We start from the raw sequence: 13,594 nt of genomic DNA on the forward strand, positions 1-13,594 counted from the left end.
TAAGTATCAATCATAAATGACAGCATTTAATGTACAAGGTAATGAATTTGCCAAATATCTTCAGGAATTGGCCAGTTGAGTGGCTCAAACTCAGTAAGTTGCAGCGAGTGAATTTGGCAGTTCCCAGCTGACGGGTTATGAGTGAGGTAGACGATGATTAGGGAGCAAATTTCCGCGGTTCTCCTTCTCGTCCATTATAACTTTGGTGGAGGATGTTGCATTCCTTCAAAGATAAAGGTAATGAGCATCACCCTCCTGTCACATATTGCGCAATCCATGGGATGTCACAGAGGACATGGAACACCCTGGTGTTTCCTTCATTCTGACCAGCAACAGTTATTTCGTCAGTCAGTGATTCAAAATTAAGTAATCTAATGCATGGTAGGAAATAAGTGCAATTTCATGACTTGGCCGAATTCCCAACTCAGGGTACTGCTGAGGAGAAAATTGGAAGAGGAGTCTTCAATGGGCCACTCTTAAGCAATCCTGGTAACTGACCGAAGTGGTAGGCTTTCCATTCTAAATTCCCAACTGTAGAAAATGCATTACCCAGGAGAGAACATTAAGGGGAGAAGTATGTGGGAGGAGCTGGGGATGAGAGGAATATAGTCTCAAAATCAAAATTTGAGCACATGCATAGCACTGGGATGTTTCTTATTATTATATAATTTGAAATGAATGTAAAAGGTAAATACCAGAAATGCATGGTAGGTCAAACTAGAGAAACATCGCTACATATGACACATGGGGCTAGAAATTCGGTACCGCCCGAAGTTGGAAGTTTAACGGCAGGCGCAAAGCAATCTCGCTACCTGCTAAATTCAGTCTCAATGCTCAAAGAATGCAGGGGAGCGCTAAATCAGGTGCTAATGGCATAGGTGAGTGGCGTTAGGTTCCATGCGATAACAAGTATAAGGTGTGTAATCGGGAGTGAGCATTGGTGAAGGCGCCTTCCAGACATTAAAGGGGAGGGTCACTGGAGTCGGCACATCAGCCCCAATGATTTGAGGAGTGCAGAATGGCAATATGCTGTAGGATGAAATGCAAAGTCCATTGACGGCCCACAACATTCCAGGGACTAAGCCGCCTTTATTTGGCTGCAGATACATCCTGCGTTATCTGCCACTCATAATCGACCTTTGGAACGGAAGTTCCTTGTCAGCTTGGGCACATCCCTTTAAGAAGTGCCTCACCAGCCACCAGTCGACATGTTCACGCCTCTGCTCCCTGTCACTATCAGCGCGAGGCGGTAAGGCGGGGGGTGCTACTGAAATTTGCAGATCGGGCGCCCAGCGAGTGTTGCACGCTCGCTGATGTCACGATCTGCATGGCGAAAGGTGCCGGGGCGCTAACTGTTATCAGCGGCTCCACCACGGCGCTACTGCCTGAGCACCCCGTTAGCACACCGGCCAGGCACTAACTGGGGGTGCTAACATGCCAAATTTCTCCCCCATGATCTGTCTTGAGAGATATCTGTCCTTTTCAGAAGCTGACTGACCTGCTGTCAATTGCCAGCATTTTCTGTTTCACTTCATGTTTTACTTTTCATCTCTCATAATTAAATTACTTGAACTGATATTGTATTTTGTAAAAGGAAGCAAGAATTGAGTGTATTGTTAAAATTATTTTAACATTAATCAAATTCATTTATGCATTTATGCCAACATGCTGATTTACTGCACACCAATGTTAAGAATGTCATATATTTCAAATCAGGATCAGATAAATCTAACATTACTTTGCATAACCATCAATTCTTTGTAGCTAAATCCCATATCTCACTTCAAGGACAATATAGTGATTTGACCTCATTATATCACACAACTCAGGCATTATATTTTCACACCTATCTTGTTCCCTTCCACCAAACATTGTTCACTGTTTTAACAAATACCAAGTGTAGTACATCAACAATTAATGTTAGCTATTTTGCTAAAATGCTATTTTTGTTAAACATTGTCAAGGCTTATGGTATTTTATACTATTTGCTTAAATTAGTAAGATGGGGGGAGAGGTTTACAAGAAACGTAACCAGCCTAAATATAAACAGAACAGGAAAAGAGAGCATAACAAAGAATAAGGTAAGGGAGGGCATTGATGGCAAAGGAATACATAGAGTTATAGAACAGGACTCTAAAAAGATGTTTGAACATAAAATGAGAAGAAATCCTATTAAAAAGGAGTTGAACAGTCTGTACAGTATGCATACAGTGTCCGTAATAAAACACGGGAGCTGGAGGCAATCATGCGTTGCGAGGAACCAGACATAGTAGGGATTACTGAGACATATCTACAGAAAAATCAGGACTGGGAATTAAACATTGCAGCATTTAGAATATTTAGAAAAGTGTACTGCCTGTGGTTTCAAAATACCACTGGGGAGCAGATCGCTGGCGTGCAACACTAAAAAAAACGCTTCTGCCCTAGTTTGGTGGTAGCGGTGACCCCTTGGTGAGGAGAAAGAAAGCGTCCACTACAAACCAGCCGGAGCAGCAGTTCGATCTGCGGTAGGTTTGAAACCCTGCAAAAAAAGGTAAGTTAATGTTTTTTTTTAATTCTTTTGCAGCGATTCAGTGCAGAAGGGTCCTGTGAATGTTTTCTGATTTTTAATTTTTGGAGAAATATTATTTGTGTTTTTGCCCCCCTCCTAGGCCCAACTCGCAGCCTCGGTCTAAATTTTACTAAAATATGACTGGATTTGACCAGGATCGCATTTTCCACTGAAAATCCATATGGAACACCGATTTTTCCCGCTGGGTGGATTTTTAAAAATGCGTTGAATAATTTCTGCCAATTTTAATTAAAAAAATTATAGCAGTTTTATTCGGTGGTAATCCAGTGCTGGCTGTTTTTCACCAAATTCCAGCTCTTAGAGTAATGCATACATTTCTGGCTGCTATATTATAAAAAGGATATAGAGGCACTGGAGAGGGCGTAGAGAAGATTTACAAGAATGATACCAGAATGCAAGGCTATACATATATGGGTCTCTTTTCTTTTGACCTAATATAGGTCTTAAAATTATGAAAGGTTTTGATAGAATGTTTCCACTTGTGGGCAAGAGAATAACTAGAGGCCATCAATATAAGACAGTCATTAAGAAATCCAATAGGGAATTCAGAAGAAACTTCTTTACCCAAAGAGAGGTGAGAATGTGGACCTCATTACCACAGGGAGTGGTTGAAGCTAAAAGTACAGATGCATTTAAGGGGAGGCTAGACAAACATATGGGGGAGAAGGGAATAGAGAGTTATGCTGATAGATTTAGATGAGGAAAGATGGGAGGAGGCTCGAGTGTACTGTAAGCACCGGCATGGACTTGTTGGGCCGAATGGCCTATTTCTGTGCCGTATATACTATGTAATGTAAAACACTGAGCTTTTTATGTTAGTAACAATATTAAGGCCACACAATGTGCTATCATGTGCAATCCCTGCTCTTTTATTTTAAATAAAACAAGAGTTATGGATGTTAGTCTCCACAATGTCATACATCTTTCTACTACTTGAATCATACGATTGTTAACTTTAATGCTGCTTGCAAAGGGAAAAGGCTGTAAAGTTATGGGCACAGAGGACCCTTCACATGTACTGACATTACATACTATTTATATTCATGGACTCAGCTGCAAAATACACAAGTGACAAAGTGTATGGTCAACCCCACAAATTTTATAAATACTTATTGCACCCCTTGGGCCATGCTATTTATGTCATATTGTAGAGAATAATAAATTTTAAGTAAGCTAATGTTTTGGGAACTGGCAAATGTGGCTTGCAGGCAGGCATAATTTAGTTGAGGTTAATAATTCAATGTTGGTGGCTGCACCAGAGCCGCTGTGGGCTAGGGCTTGGGGTGGGATCCCCTATTGGTACATGGCTGGAGGAGTGATCCACACCCTGGGGCCTACCTGCCTTTCTTCCAGCACATTCTCGGGCCATGGAGATTTCTCCACTAGATTTTCCATGCTTCCCTCCCCCTCTTCTATTCTGCTGTAACCATTTACACCTCCTCTGATCTTATATTTTGTTTCTTTATTTATCTCATTATCACCTCCTTTCACAATGCCCCATCATTTCATTTGTCATTTAATCACTCCTGCCTTCCATCCGATCATGGGTTTTTCCCCCCTGCTTTTTCTCTGCTCCCTATTCTCTGGCTCTGTACTTGCTTAAAAAGCTGTTCATCTCCAGCATCTTCTAGTTCTGACGAAAGGTCATCAACTTGAAACGTTAACTTTGGTTCTCTCTCCACAGATGCTGCCTGAACTGCTGAGTGCTTGCAACACTTTCTGTTTTAACATCCTGTTCTTGTGCGAATTTCATGTGATGAATAACACAGAATGCACAGCAGTTGTACAGCTGCTGAGGTTGGGATGATGCATAGTTGGGCGACTATTGACAATGGCCTTAAATGAGTAGGATGATTTTTCTACCATTCCTGAGAGATGATACTAGGTTGCAGTGATTATCTTAGGAAAGTGTAATGTCCCGCTTACCAGCAGCACAGATCAGAAAACTGTGCACACAGATTTTTGTCCAATTCATGGTTGTAAAATTGTGCCTGCATTTCCATTATCTTCTCTTCTTAGGCAGTCCCTCGGAGTCGAGGATGACTTGTTTCCACACTAAAGAGGAGTCCTCAGGCGACTGAAGAATCCAATGCGGGACCTACAGTCTCTATCACACGTGGGGCAGACGGTGGTTGCAGGAACGGGAGGTTGGGGTGCCTGGGTTGTCGCACGCTTTTTCCGCTATCGACGCTTGGCTTGATTACTGGTATGTGCGACCAGATCACCAATTGGAAAATGACGCTTTATATATCTATGAATAGTTGTCAGAACTAAGTTCGCAGTTATTTTTCAATACTGTAACAAATACATTGTATCAAAGGACATACCCTTCTAAATATATTTACAATTTCTGTTCTCCACCATGCCAGCATTTCAATGGTGAATCAGATGCTGACCTTCCCCCATCATTGGTTATGTTCGACGTTAAAAGGACTGATTACTACAGACATCAATTAGAGTACTGGTCACCACATTACAGGAAAGATATGATTGCACAAGAAAGGGTAGAGAGGAGATTTACAAGGCTGTTGCCAGGACTGGAGAATTTTGGCGACGAGGTAAGATTTGATAGGCTGTGGTTGTTTTCTTTGGACCAGAGAAGGCTGAGGGAGACATAATTGAGGTTTATAAAATCATGAGAGGCCTAGATAGAGTCAATGGGAAGGTCCTATTTCCCTTAGTAAAGAGGTCAATCACCAGGGGGCATAGATTTAAAGTAATCAGTGGAAGGATTAGAGGCAAGTTAAGGAGAAATTGTTTTTACCTTGAGGATGGTGGGGGTCTGGAACTCACAACCTGAAAGGGTGGTAGAGGCCGAAATCATCATCGCATTTAAAAAGTACTTGGATAGGCACTACAAACCTACAAGGCAATAGACCAAGAGCTGGAAAGTGGAATTAGGATGGAAAGTTTTGGCCCGTACACCCGATGGGCTGAGTGGCCTCTTTTTCATAGAATCACAGAATCAAAGAAATTTACAGCATGGAAGGAGGCCATTCGGCCCATTGTGTCCGTGCTAGCCAACAAGAGAAATTTCCCCTCAAATGTCCTCTCGACCTTCTACCAATTACTTTAAATTTATGCCCCCTGGTTGTTGACCCATCTGCTAAGGGGAATAGGCCCTTTCTATCCAATATATCCAGGCCCCTCATAATTTTACACACCTCAATGAGGAATCCCCTCAGCCTCCTCTGTTCCAAGGAAAACAAACCCAGTCTATCTAATCTGTCCTCATAACTAAGATTCTCCACTCCCGCCAACATTTTTGTGCCCTAAATTTTTATGATTCTATCAAGTTGACAAAAGAATGAAAAATGCTCTTACCAGCAGGAAAGAATAGTTACAGCTGTGTCTTTAGTTATTGCCTGCTGACAGCAAGGACCTACCACCTGCCTGCTAGAAAATAGGATGTATTTATTTGTACTAACTGAATTGTAGCCGTTTCTCTGATTGGCTCTCCATTATCACATGACCTATTACTGATTGGTCCCCTTGGAGGATAAGCCACGCCCTGAATTTTCTCTGGAATGTGTAAATGGAACCGCCCAGCCGAACTTTGCACATTGTAACATGATCCATTTGGACTTCAGAAGTCAGAAAGGATACAGCCCTCCCCCAGCCGAAGTCCCTCCTTACCCCAGAGCAAGTGCATCCTTCCCCAGCCAAAGTCCCTTACCCCAATGCAAGTGCATCCTTCCCCCAGCCGAAGTCCCACCTTACCCCAGTGCAAGTGCATCCTTCCCCCAGCCGAAGTCCCACCTTACCCCAGAGCAAGTGCATCCTTCCCCCAACTGAAGTCCCTTACCCCAGCACAAGTGCTGCCCCCCCACAGCCAAAGTCCCACCTTACACCCAGAGCAAGTGCATCCCTCCCCCAGCTGAACTCCCTTACCCAAGCACAGTGCATGACCTTACCCCCCACCACACCCTTCCCCCTGGGAGACACATGAGCAGAAGTGCAAATTAGGAGAAATAAACAGTCACTCCGTAGAAAATACCAGCCCCTATGGTGAAGACAGTCTGTCACACCTCATTTGTACTTACAGTATATACAAGTAATTAATCAAACTGCACTTTATTAAATATGGACAAGGAAAGGAAGGTACAAAATAATTAGATGGAGAAATGCAGGTGTGACGTCCAAAACCTGGAGTTCTGGAATCCGGAATGTTCTGGAATCCAGACATGGGGCTGATCCGTGGCGGGGTTGTCCGGAAAACGGAAAATGTTCTGAAATGCAGACTCCCCTGCCTCAGCCGCCTGACCTCGCCCCCTGCCTCAGCCCAATCTCGGCCCGACCTCCCCCGGCCTCGGCCCGACCTCCACTCCGACCTCCGGCGACCCGACTGATGCCGCCCCCCCGGCCCCCCCCTGCCCCGCCCCCCGCCCAACCTCTGGATGCTCGACCAACATGCCCCCTTCCCCACCCACCTCGGTCCAGGCAAAGACGTTCTGAAATCCAGAAGTACCCAAAATCCGGAACGGCCTCAGTCCCGAGGTTTCTCGATTTCAGACTTCACACCTGTATTGTATACATTATGGACAAGGAAACTGAATCAGTGCAGACTTTGCTTTTGAATTCAGAAAACTTACGAATGCATTCAGGATGTACACCACTCCAAGTTAAATTGGCAAGGCAGGATCGTGTCGTGGAGCCTAGAATGTGGTACCCCTTTCGACATTTGAAAAATACAGTGCTTCCAACCTGTAAAACAACAACAACTTGTATTTATATAGCATCTTTAATGTAGTGAAATGTCCCAAGGGATCATGGGTGAGCAAGACTTGGTGTGAGTTAGGACATGGACAGCCGGATCACCTCTAGTTTATGTAGGGTAGAATGTAGGAGGCCAGCCAGGAGTGCTTTGGAATAGTCAAGTCTGGAGGTAACAAAGGCATGGATGAGGGCTTCAGCAGCCGATGTGCTGAAGCAAGGGCGGAGACGGGTGATGTTGCAGAGGTGGAAATAGGCGGTCTTAGTTATGCTGCGGATATGTGGTCGAAAGTTCATTTCAGTGTCAAAATATGACACCAAGGTTGCGAACAGTTTGGTTCAGACAGAAGTTGGGGAGAGGGATGGAGTCAGCGGCTAGGGAACAGAGTTTGTGGCAGGGACCGAAAACAATGGCTTTGGTCTTCCCAATATTCAATTGGAGAACATTTTTACTCATCCAGAATTGGATGTTGGACATGCACTTTGACAATTTAGAGACCGTGGAGGGGTCGAGAGAAGTGAAAGTGAGCTCGAGCTGGATGTCATCAGCGTACATGTGGAAACTGACGCTGTGTTTTGCATAAAAAGCAAAATGTTCTCAGTGTAGAAAGGAAATAATTAGGACGAGATAAAAGCAGAATGAACTTTGGTTCAATAATCTTTGGTGTAACCTCTTACCTCGTAACCTTGGGAACTGTTCTGCATTCCAAAATGAGGGGTGCCTGGATCTGTACAGATAGTGTGTGTTGGATCTTTTTATAAGGGTGGAAACATTGAAACAGAAAAAAAACACATTAATAATTCTGGCTCTGCTATCAAGAGTTTTGTTTTAAATAGGTTACAAATTAGCATTTTTAAAAATGTATATTCACTTTGTTTTCCCTATTTCAAATACTTTAAAACCTTGAAATTACACCAGGTGAATATTAGCATATACACATAACATGATCATAATCAATTCCTTTGTGGACTATTTATTTTAAACATATTAAAATTGCCATTGTCAAGTGAACAATGGAATTGCATATGAACATTTTAATATTTGCATAACTTAATTTCAAGGTCCAATCTCTTGAAAGGCTTGATCACTGGACTGTAAAGTTACCACGTTATTTATGAGATATTTTCACGACTTTCCTGTTAATATTAACAGTAAGCGTTTGCTCTCAAAATGAACAGCTCTGCATCAGTGGAATTATTTTCGCATCTCTCAACTTTTCATTTTTGAAATGGACTGGATATAAAGCTATAAAATGAAGGGCATTACTGGCAACAAATGTCATACAGAAGATGACAAAAAGCAGGAATAAACAGGTGAAAAAAATGCAAATGAAATGTAGAGTAAAGCTCCCTCTACTCTCCCTGTAAACATGCCTTAATCTAAAACTCAGAAAAACATCATCTCTGCACCATCGTGGCATTTCCATTTCGACAGCTAGGAGCAAACTAAGGAACATTAACCAGCAGAGTGGGTGAGGTGGCCATACCAATGCAAGATGGCTGAATTCCACTCCAGAATCCATCAGCCTGACAAAATCTTCTGGAAGATCCAACTAACAGAAATGGAGGTCGGCAGTGGAACGATACTTCAGATTTGTAGGTGAAACTTCTTCCTTCAATTCGCCCCTCCACTGGAGTCCCTGGGTCTCCACAGAAAACAGCTATAGGCAAAGAAAATGCCAAAGTGGAGTTAAGGTTGTGGGACACCTGTACCTGGAGCACAGTATTCAAAAATATTGCCACCTATCAAAATCTATCACAAAACTTTGTCAGAAAAGATTCCGTCCCCCACCCTTAAGTTTCTCTCCTTTTCTCCTCTCCTGAAAGCATCGATCCATGCTGGAATACAGTTCCATAGTTGCCATCCATTTACCGGTGCTTGAATCAAGTGGCTCTTTTTTTATGTCCGAGCCAAGACATTAAGTGTCAATGTTCAATTTAAAGATGTAAGAGGTCATTGCTGGGCCTGGTCCTATCGTCGTCTGACATCCACACATGCATAATTTCACAGCAGATGTCCCTGGATAGCGATCAGGAAGGGGAACTATAGCAGATTTCCCCATCGCTAGACGAGCAATGTTGAGGCTAATTGTTGCGTCCTTAATGCTACCCTTGGTTCAGATCACCTGACTTAGCAGAGTCCTTGAATTGAACTTGGGCTGATTGTGGTCTGCACGGCTCAGCACTGTACCAGATGCTGAACTTATCAATGGAGCCATTGGAATATTTCTGTCTTTTCTGTAGTTATGAAGTTAGATATTTTCAAGTACAATAAAATAATTGTGTACAATCAAAATCAGTGTCCTGGGAAGAAACGAAGCATAACCATGTTTGGGTGTACTTTTATATAAGTTGCGTTCTTCAATTTGCAGAGCTTTGGAGTGATAGGTTTGTGGTAATGATTTCCCACACAGCGAGTTCCCTATCTTGCCAGTGTCATAAGTGAAGAACACCCAGATTAGGTGAGCTGCTTCAACACAGGGAGGAAGAGAAAACCAGTGGTTGAATCATACCTCCCTCGTGGCTGATCACAGTGCTATTGATTTAAACTTGGCAGAAGTTTACCCAATTTTCAGCTGCACACTGCAGAAAGGTGAGAAAGTTTAAAAAAAACTTTAAGATAGAGAGGAATACACGACTGAAGTTGGTGAAAGGTCACACAGATTGCTTTTTCCACTATTCCCCCTCTGTTTGTATATATCACTTTGCTGTTAACGTGATTCAAGACTTGACTCTGGATAACATAAATAAATGTTGGGCATGCCCTTTCTTTGTGTCATAGCAAATGATTCATTACAAAGGCACCACATAAATGCAAATTGTTCCTGTTGTGTTCCATGAGGAGACAGTTAAAGTTAAAGGCGAGGCACTTCTGGCTGCTGATGTACACTGCTAGGTACCCATGTTAGAACAGCATTGACAGAAACTTCGGAACAGGTTGAACCCCCTTGGACTGGGATGGTATTTGGCAAAGCGGAAGGGACCAAATACATTAGAGACTCACACTGGAAAGTAAAAAAACTCTAACGGAAATTCTAGGGACTGCGTGTAATTATTTTAAATCATAGCATCATGATGTAGAGAGTTATCTGTCAAGCGAAAATTACACATTCAAAGCATAACTTATCTGTCAGGCTGTGATGGTGAAATGTCACACCACAATGTCTTACCATTTAAAATATTCATATCTGTTCAAAAGAGACTATTAGATTAATGTCCTCAAGGAATAATACTTGCTGTCTCATAGAGAAAGAATTCAGAAATACTGTCAGTTTTAGTCTACCAATCTATGGGCCAAACCTCAGAAGAACACTTTGCTAAACCAGGTGACATTTCCAGCTCCACACTGTTAATTCAGGCCTCAGTTTTTCCAAAGGCCTAAACAAAGATTGGCAGAACTAATTTCATGTTTGACACTGCCTCAGCATCCCTCTCAATTATATATAGCTGTCATTTTAATAAATTTAGAATCAACTCCTTGGGCTAAACTAGATATTGCAATAACAGTTCAATATTTTAAGTTTAAAAACCAATCAATGAAAAGTATGCAATTGGTGCACAAAGTTACATTACATTGCTGACTGAGTCTTCTTCATTCTTCAAATGGGAAGCATCCTCTACGCAATGCCAACATCAATTCAAATGATCACATGGGAGTGCATCATGTGATCAATTCTCATTCAAGACATTTGAGCATGTTGATGCTACTATGTTAATCCCACAATGCTTTCTTCTATATGGTCGATGGAACCATGCACTGAAGGATAAAAGACAATAACAACAACATCCTGAGGTAGAAGAAACTCAAGGAGAATTTCAGAACGTATTAAGGATTGAGGTTTAAACAGTTGGGCTGTGTTGTCTGTGGAACAGAACTGGAATAACTTCTTGTTGGTATCAGAACATAAGAACATAAGAAATAGGAGCAGGAGTAGGACATTTGGTCCCTCGAGCCTGCTCCGCCATTTAATAAGATCATGTCTGATCTGATCATGGGCTCAGCTCCAATTGCCTGCCCGCTCCCCATAACTCTTTATTCCCTTATCACTCAAAAATCTGTCTATCTCCGCCTTGAATATATTCAATCACCCAGCCTCCACAGCTCTGTGGAGTAGAGAATTTCATTGATTTACAACCCTCTGAGAGAAGAAATGCCTCCTCATCTCAGTTTTAAATGGGCGGCCCCTATTCTGAGACTATGTTTTAGTTTCCCCCATGTGGAAACATCCTCTCTGCATCCACCTTGTCGAGCCCCCTCATTATCTTATACATTTTGACAAGATCGCCTCTCATTTTTCTGAACTCTAATGAGTAGAGGCCCAAACTACTCAAACTATCTTCATAAGTCAACCCCCTCATCTCCGGAATTAACCTAGTGAACCTTCTCTGAACAGTCCCCAATGCAAGTATATCCTTCCTTAAACATAAGCCTAAGTATATAACAAGGATTTCATCCTTGGGTAGCAAATCTCAACTTCGGAGGACAAGGTCCACTTGTGAGAATGCTCAGAGCTCTAATTCAGGGTGCTGACCATTGTGTTGAGTACTTTTGACAACTGCTGGGCGGAAAGAACCATCTGCTGATTGTTGCATCATAAAAACAACCTAAATGTGTTGTTATTGAGGGTTTGAGAACAGAGGCACAGCCACATTTAAAGAGTCGGAGATGACATCAGGGGAAATGGTGCAATTTGGAGAAGGGGACGTAACCTGTGCAACAGCAAAATAAATTGGACAAGTAAACATATCTCCAGTTCTTTCCCAGTGCTGGACCTGTATCTCAGAATGTATCCCACACCTTAAAAGGACTGACTGATTGGCAATCTGATCCCTGAAATACAGCAATCTGATCCCTGAAATAACATGCCATGAAATATACTACTTTAGTTCCAGTCTGGTATAATGAAAGACAAATTTCACTAAGTCTGTAAATTTTGACCCAGTCAAATAGTCCACTAACACAAACCATCGAAGCTCACATAGGAAGAATGGCCATTTGGATAGTGTCAATCAATGTCTATGAAACTGTACCCAGCACGAGTCACCATGTTTAAGACAGGAGATTAAAAATGTCAGGAAAGATCATCACCCACATAATTGTCATTGTTAGCATCCTGGTTATCCCCATGATATGCAGGTTGTAAATTACATTTTAATATGTGAAATCTGGCTCTATTTAATTCCCTAAAAAGAGTATTTAATTCCCTAAAAAGAGTACTCCCAGAAAAACAACATAATTTCAGTCACATAATGTAGAGCCATGAATCAGTGGATTATCTCAATGTTTTCGTATATCATACCAACAGAGTCCCATTAAAAACTATACTAACATACAAAACAGCCTTCCCTTAAATATATCCATAAATCAATACAAATAATGCAATAAAGTACTGTAGATCTTTTCAAAAAAAGAAATTAAATCAATGAACAAGATTTGCAATATGTATTGCAATCTGTGTGGAACAACACTTTGGCTCAGTTTGTTAACTTACAATTCAGAAAACAAAAAATGTTAATGATATCTGCATCCAAAAATAATGATGCAAGTCATATTTTGTATGCTGTAATAATCTTTCATTCATTTTATGTCTTCTGCAGTTTTGCATGAGGGACTAGCAAACAGCACATACATTTCAACCTAAAATTATACATTTTATTTACAAAAACGTCATTCTTAATAATATGGTAAGATGAACTCTCCAAATGTAGGGGACTTCCTTTATAACTTATTTCTGAATGCAAACATCTGAAAAAAACTTAGCAAGACACTGATATTCTGACATAACATACTAAAGTACCACAAGCACATCATATCACAAAGTGGTGAGGTATACATTTGTACTCATGAGTCTCTGCAATTCCTGAACTTAGCTGTGTCATCAGCAGAAAATAACAGGCCAGAAGTGTAATGCTTCTCCACACGGGTAGGAGAAAAATCAACACAAGCTACCCTGTGTTAGAAATAGCCAAGTTTATGACTATCTCTGGTCACTTTAATAATCAGGATCGACTGTAAACCAATCTGGTGGGTATAGTTTAATCTGAGTTTAAGTGGAATATAACACATTAGTTATACAGCAAAAACATACGACTGTAACAGATAGTTAATACCGATCCAATCAGACAAACGGCTGGTGAACGTGTGCAGTTCTCTGGCTTGCAGTCTCTTTCTATTTGTCTACAGCTTCCTTTGGTAAAGTATGGGATCACTCGAAGAGTGTTCAACTAGCCCAACTTCTGTTTCACTCTCTCCTCACACCATTTGTGAGAACAACCTTGAGAAGGCTACATTTATTCTCTTTTTAGGGG

General features: G+C 41.6%; 1 protein-coding gene across 1 annotated transcript in view; it reads right to left on the minus strand.

The window, feature by feature from the left end:
* The window catches only part of LOC139266579 (CUB and sushi domain-containing protein 1-like), a 3,131,815-nt gene that overhangs the window by 33,172 nt on the left and 3,085,049 nt on the right, over positions 1-13,594 (minus strand). Inside the window, exons 64-66 of the mRNA XM_070884173.1 lie at positions 8,773-8,946; positions 7,964-8,037; positions 7,165-7,276 (exon numbers count right to left, since the gene is read on the minus strand). Of these exons, the coding sequence (XP_070740274.1) occupies positions 7,165-7,276; positions 7,964-8,037; positions 8,773-8,946 (360 nt within the window). The remainder of the gene's footprint in view (positions 1-7,164; positions 7,277-7,963; positions 8,038-8,772; positions 8,947-13,594) is intronic.

The sequence above is a fragment of the Pristiophorus japonicus genome, chromosome 7 (assembly GCF_044704955.1).
Source record: "Pristiophorus japonicus isolate sPriJap1 chromosome 7, sPriJap1.hap1, whole genome shotgun sequence".
NCBI lineage: Eukaryota > Metazoa > Chordata > Chondrichthyes > Pristiophoridae > Pristiophorus > Pristiophorus japonicus.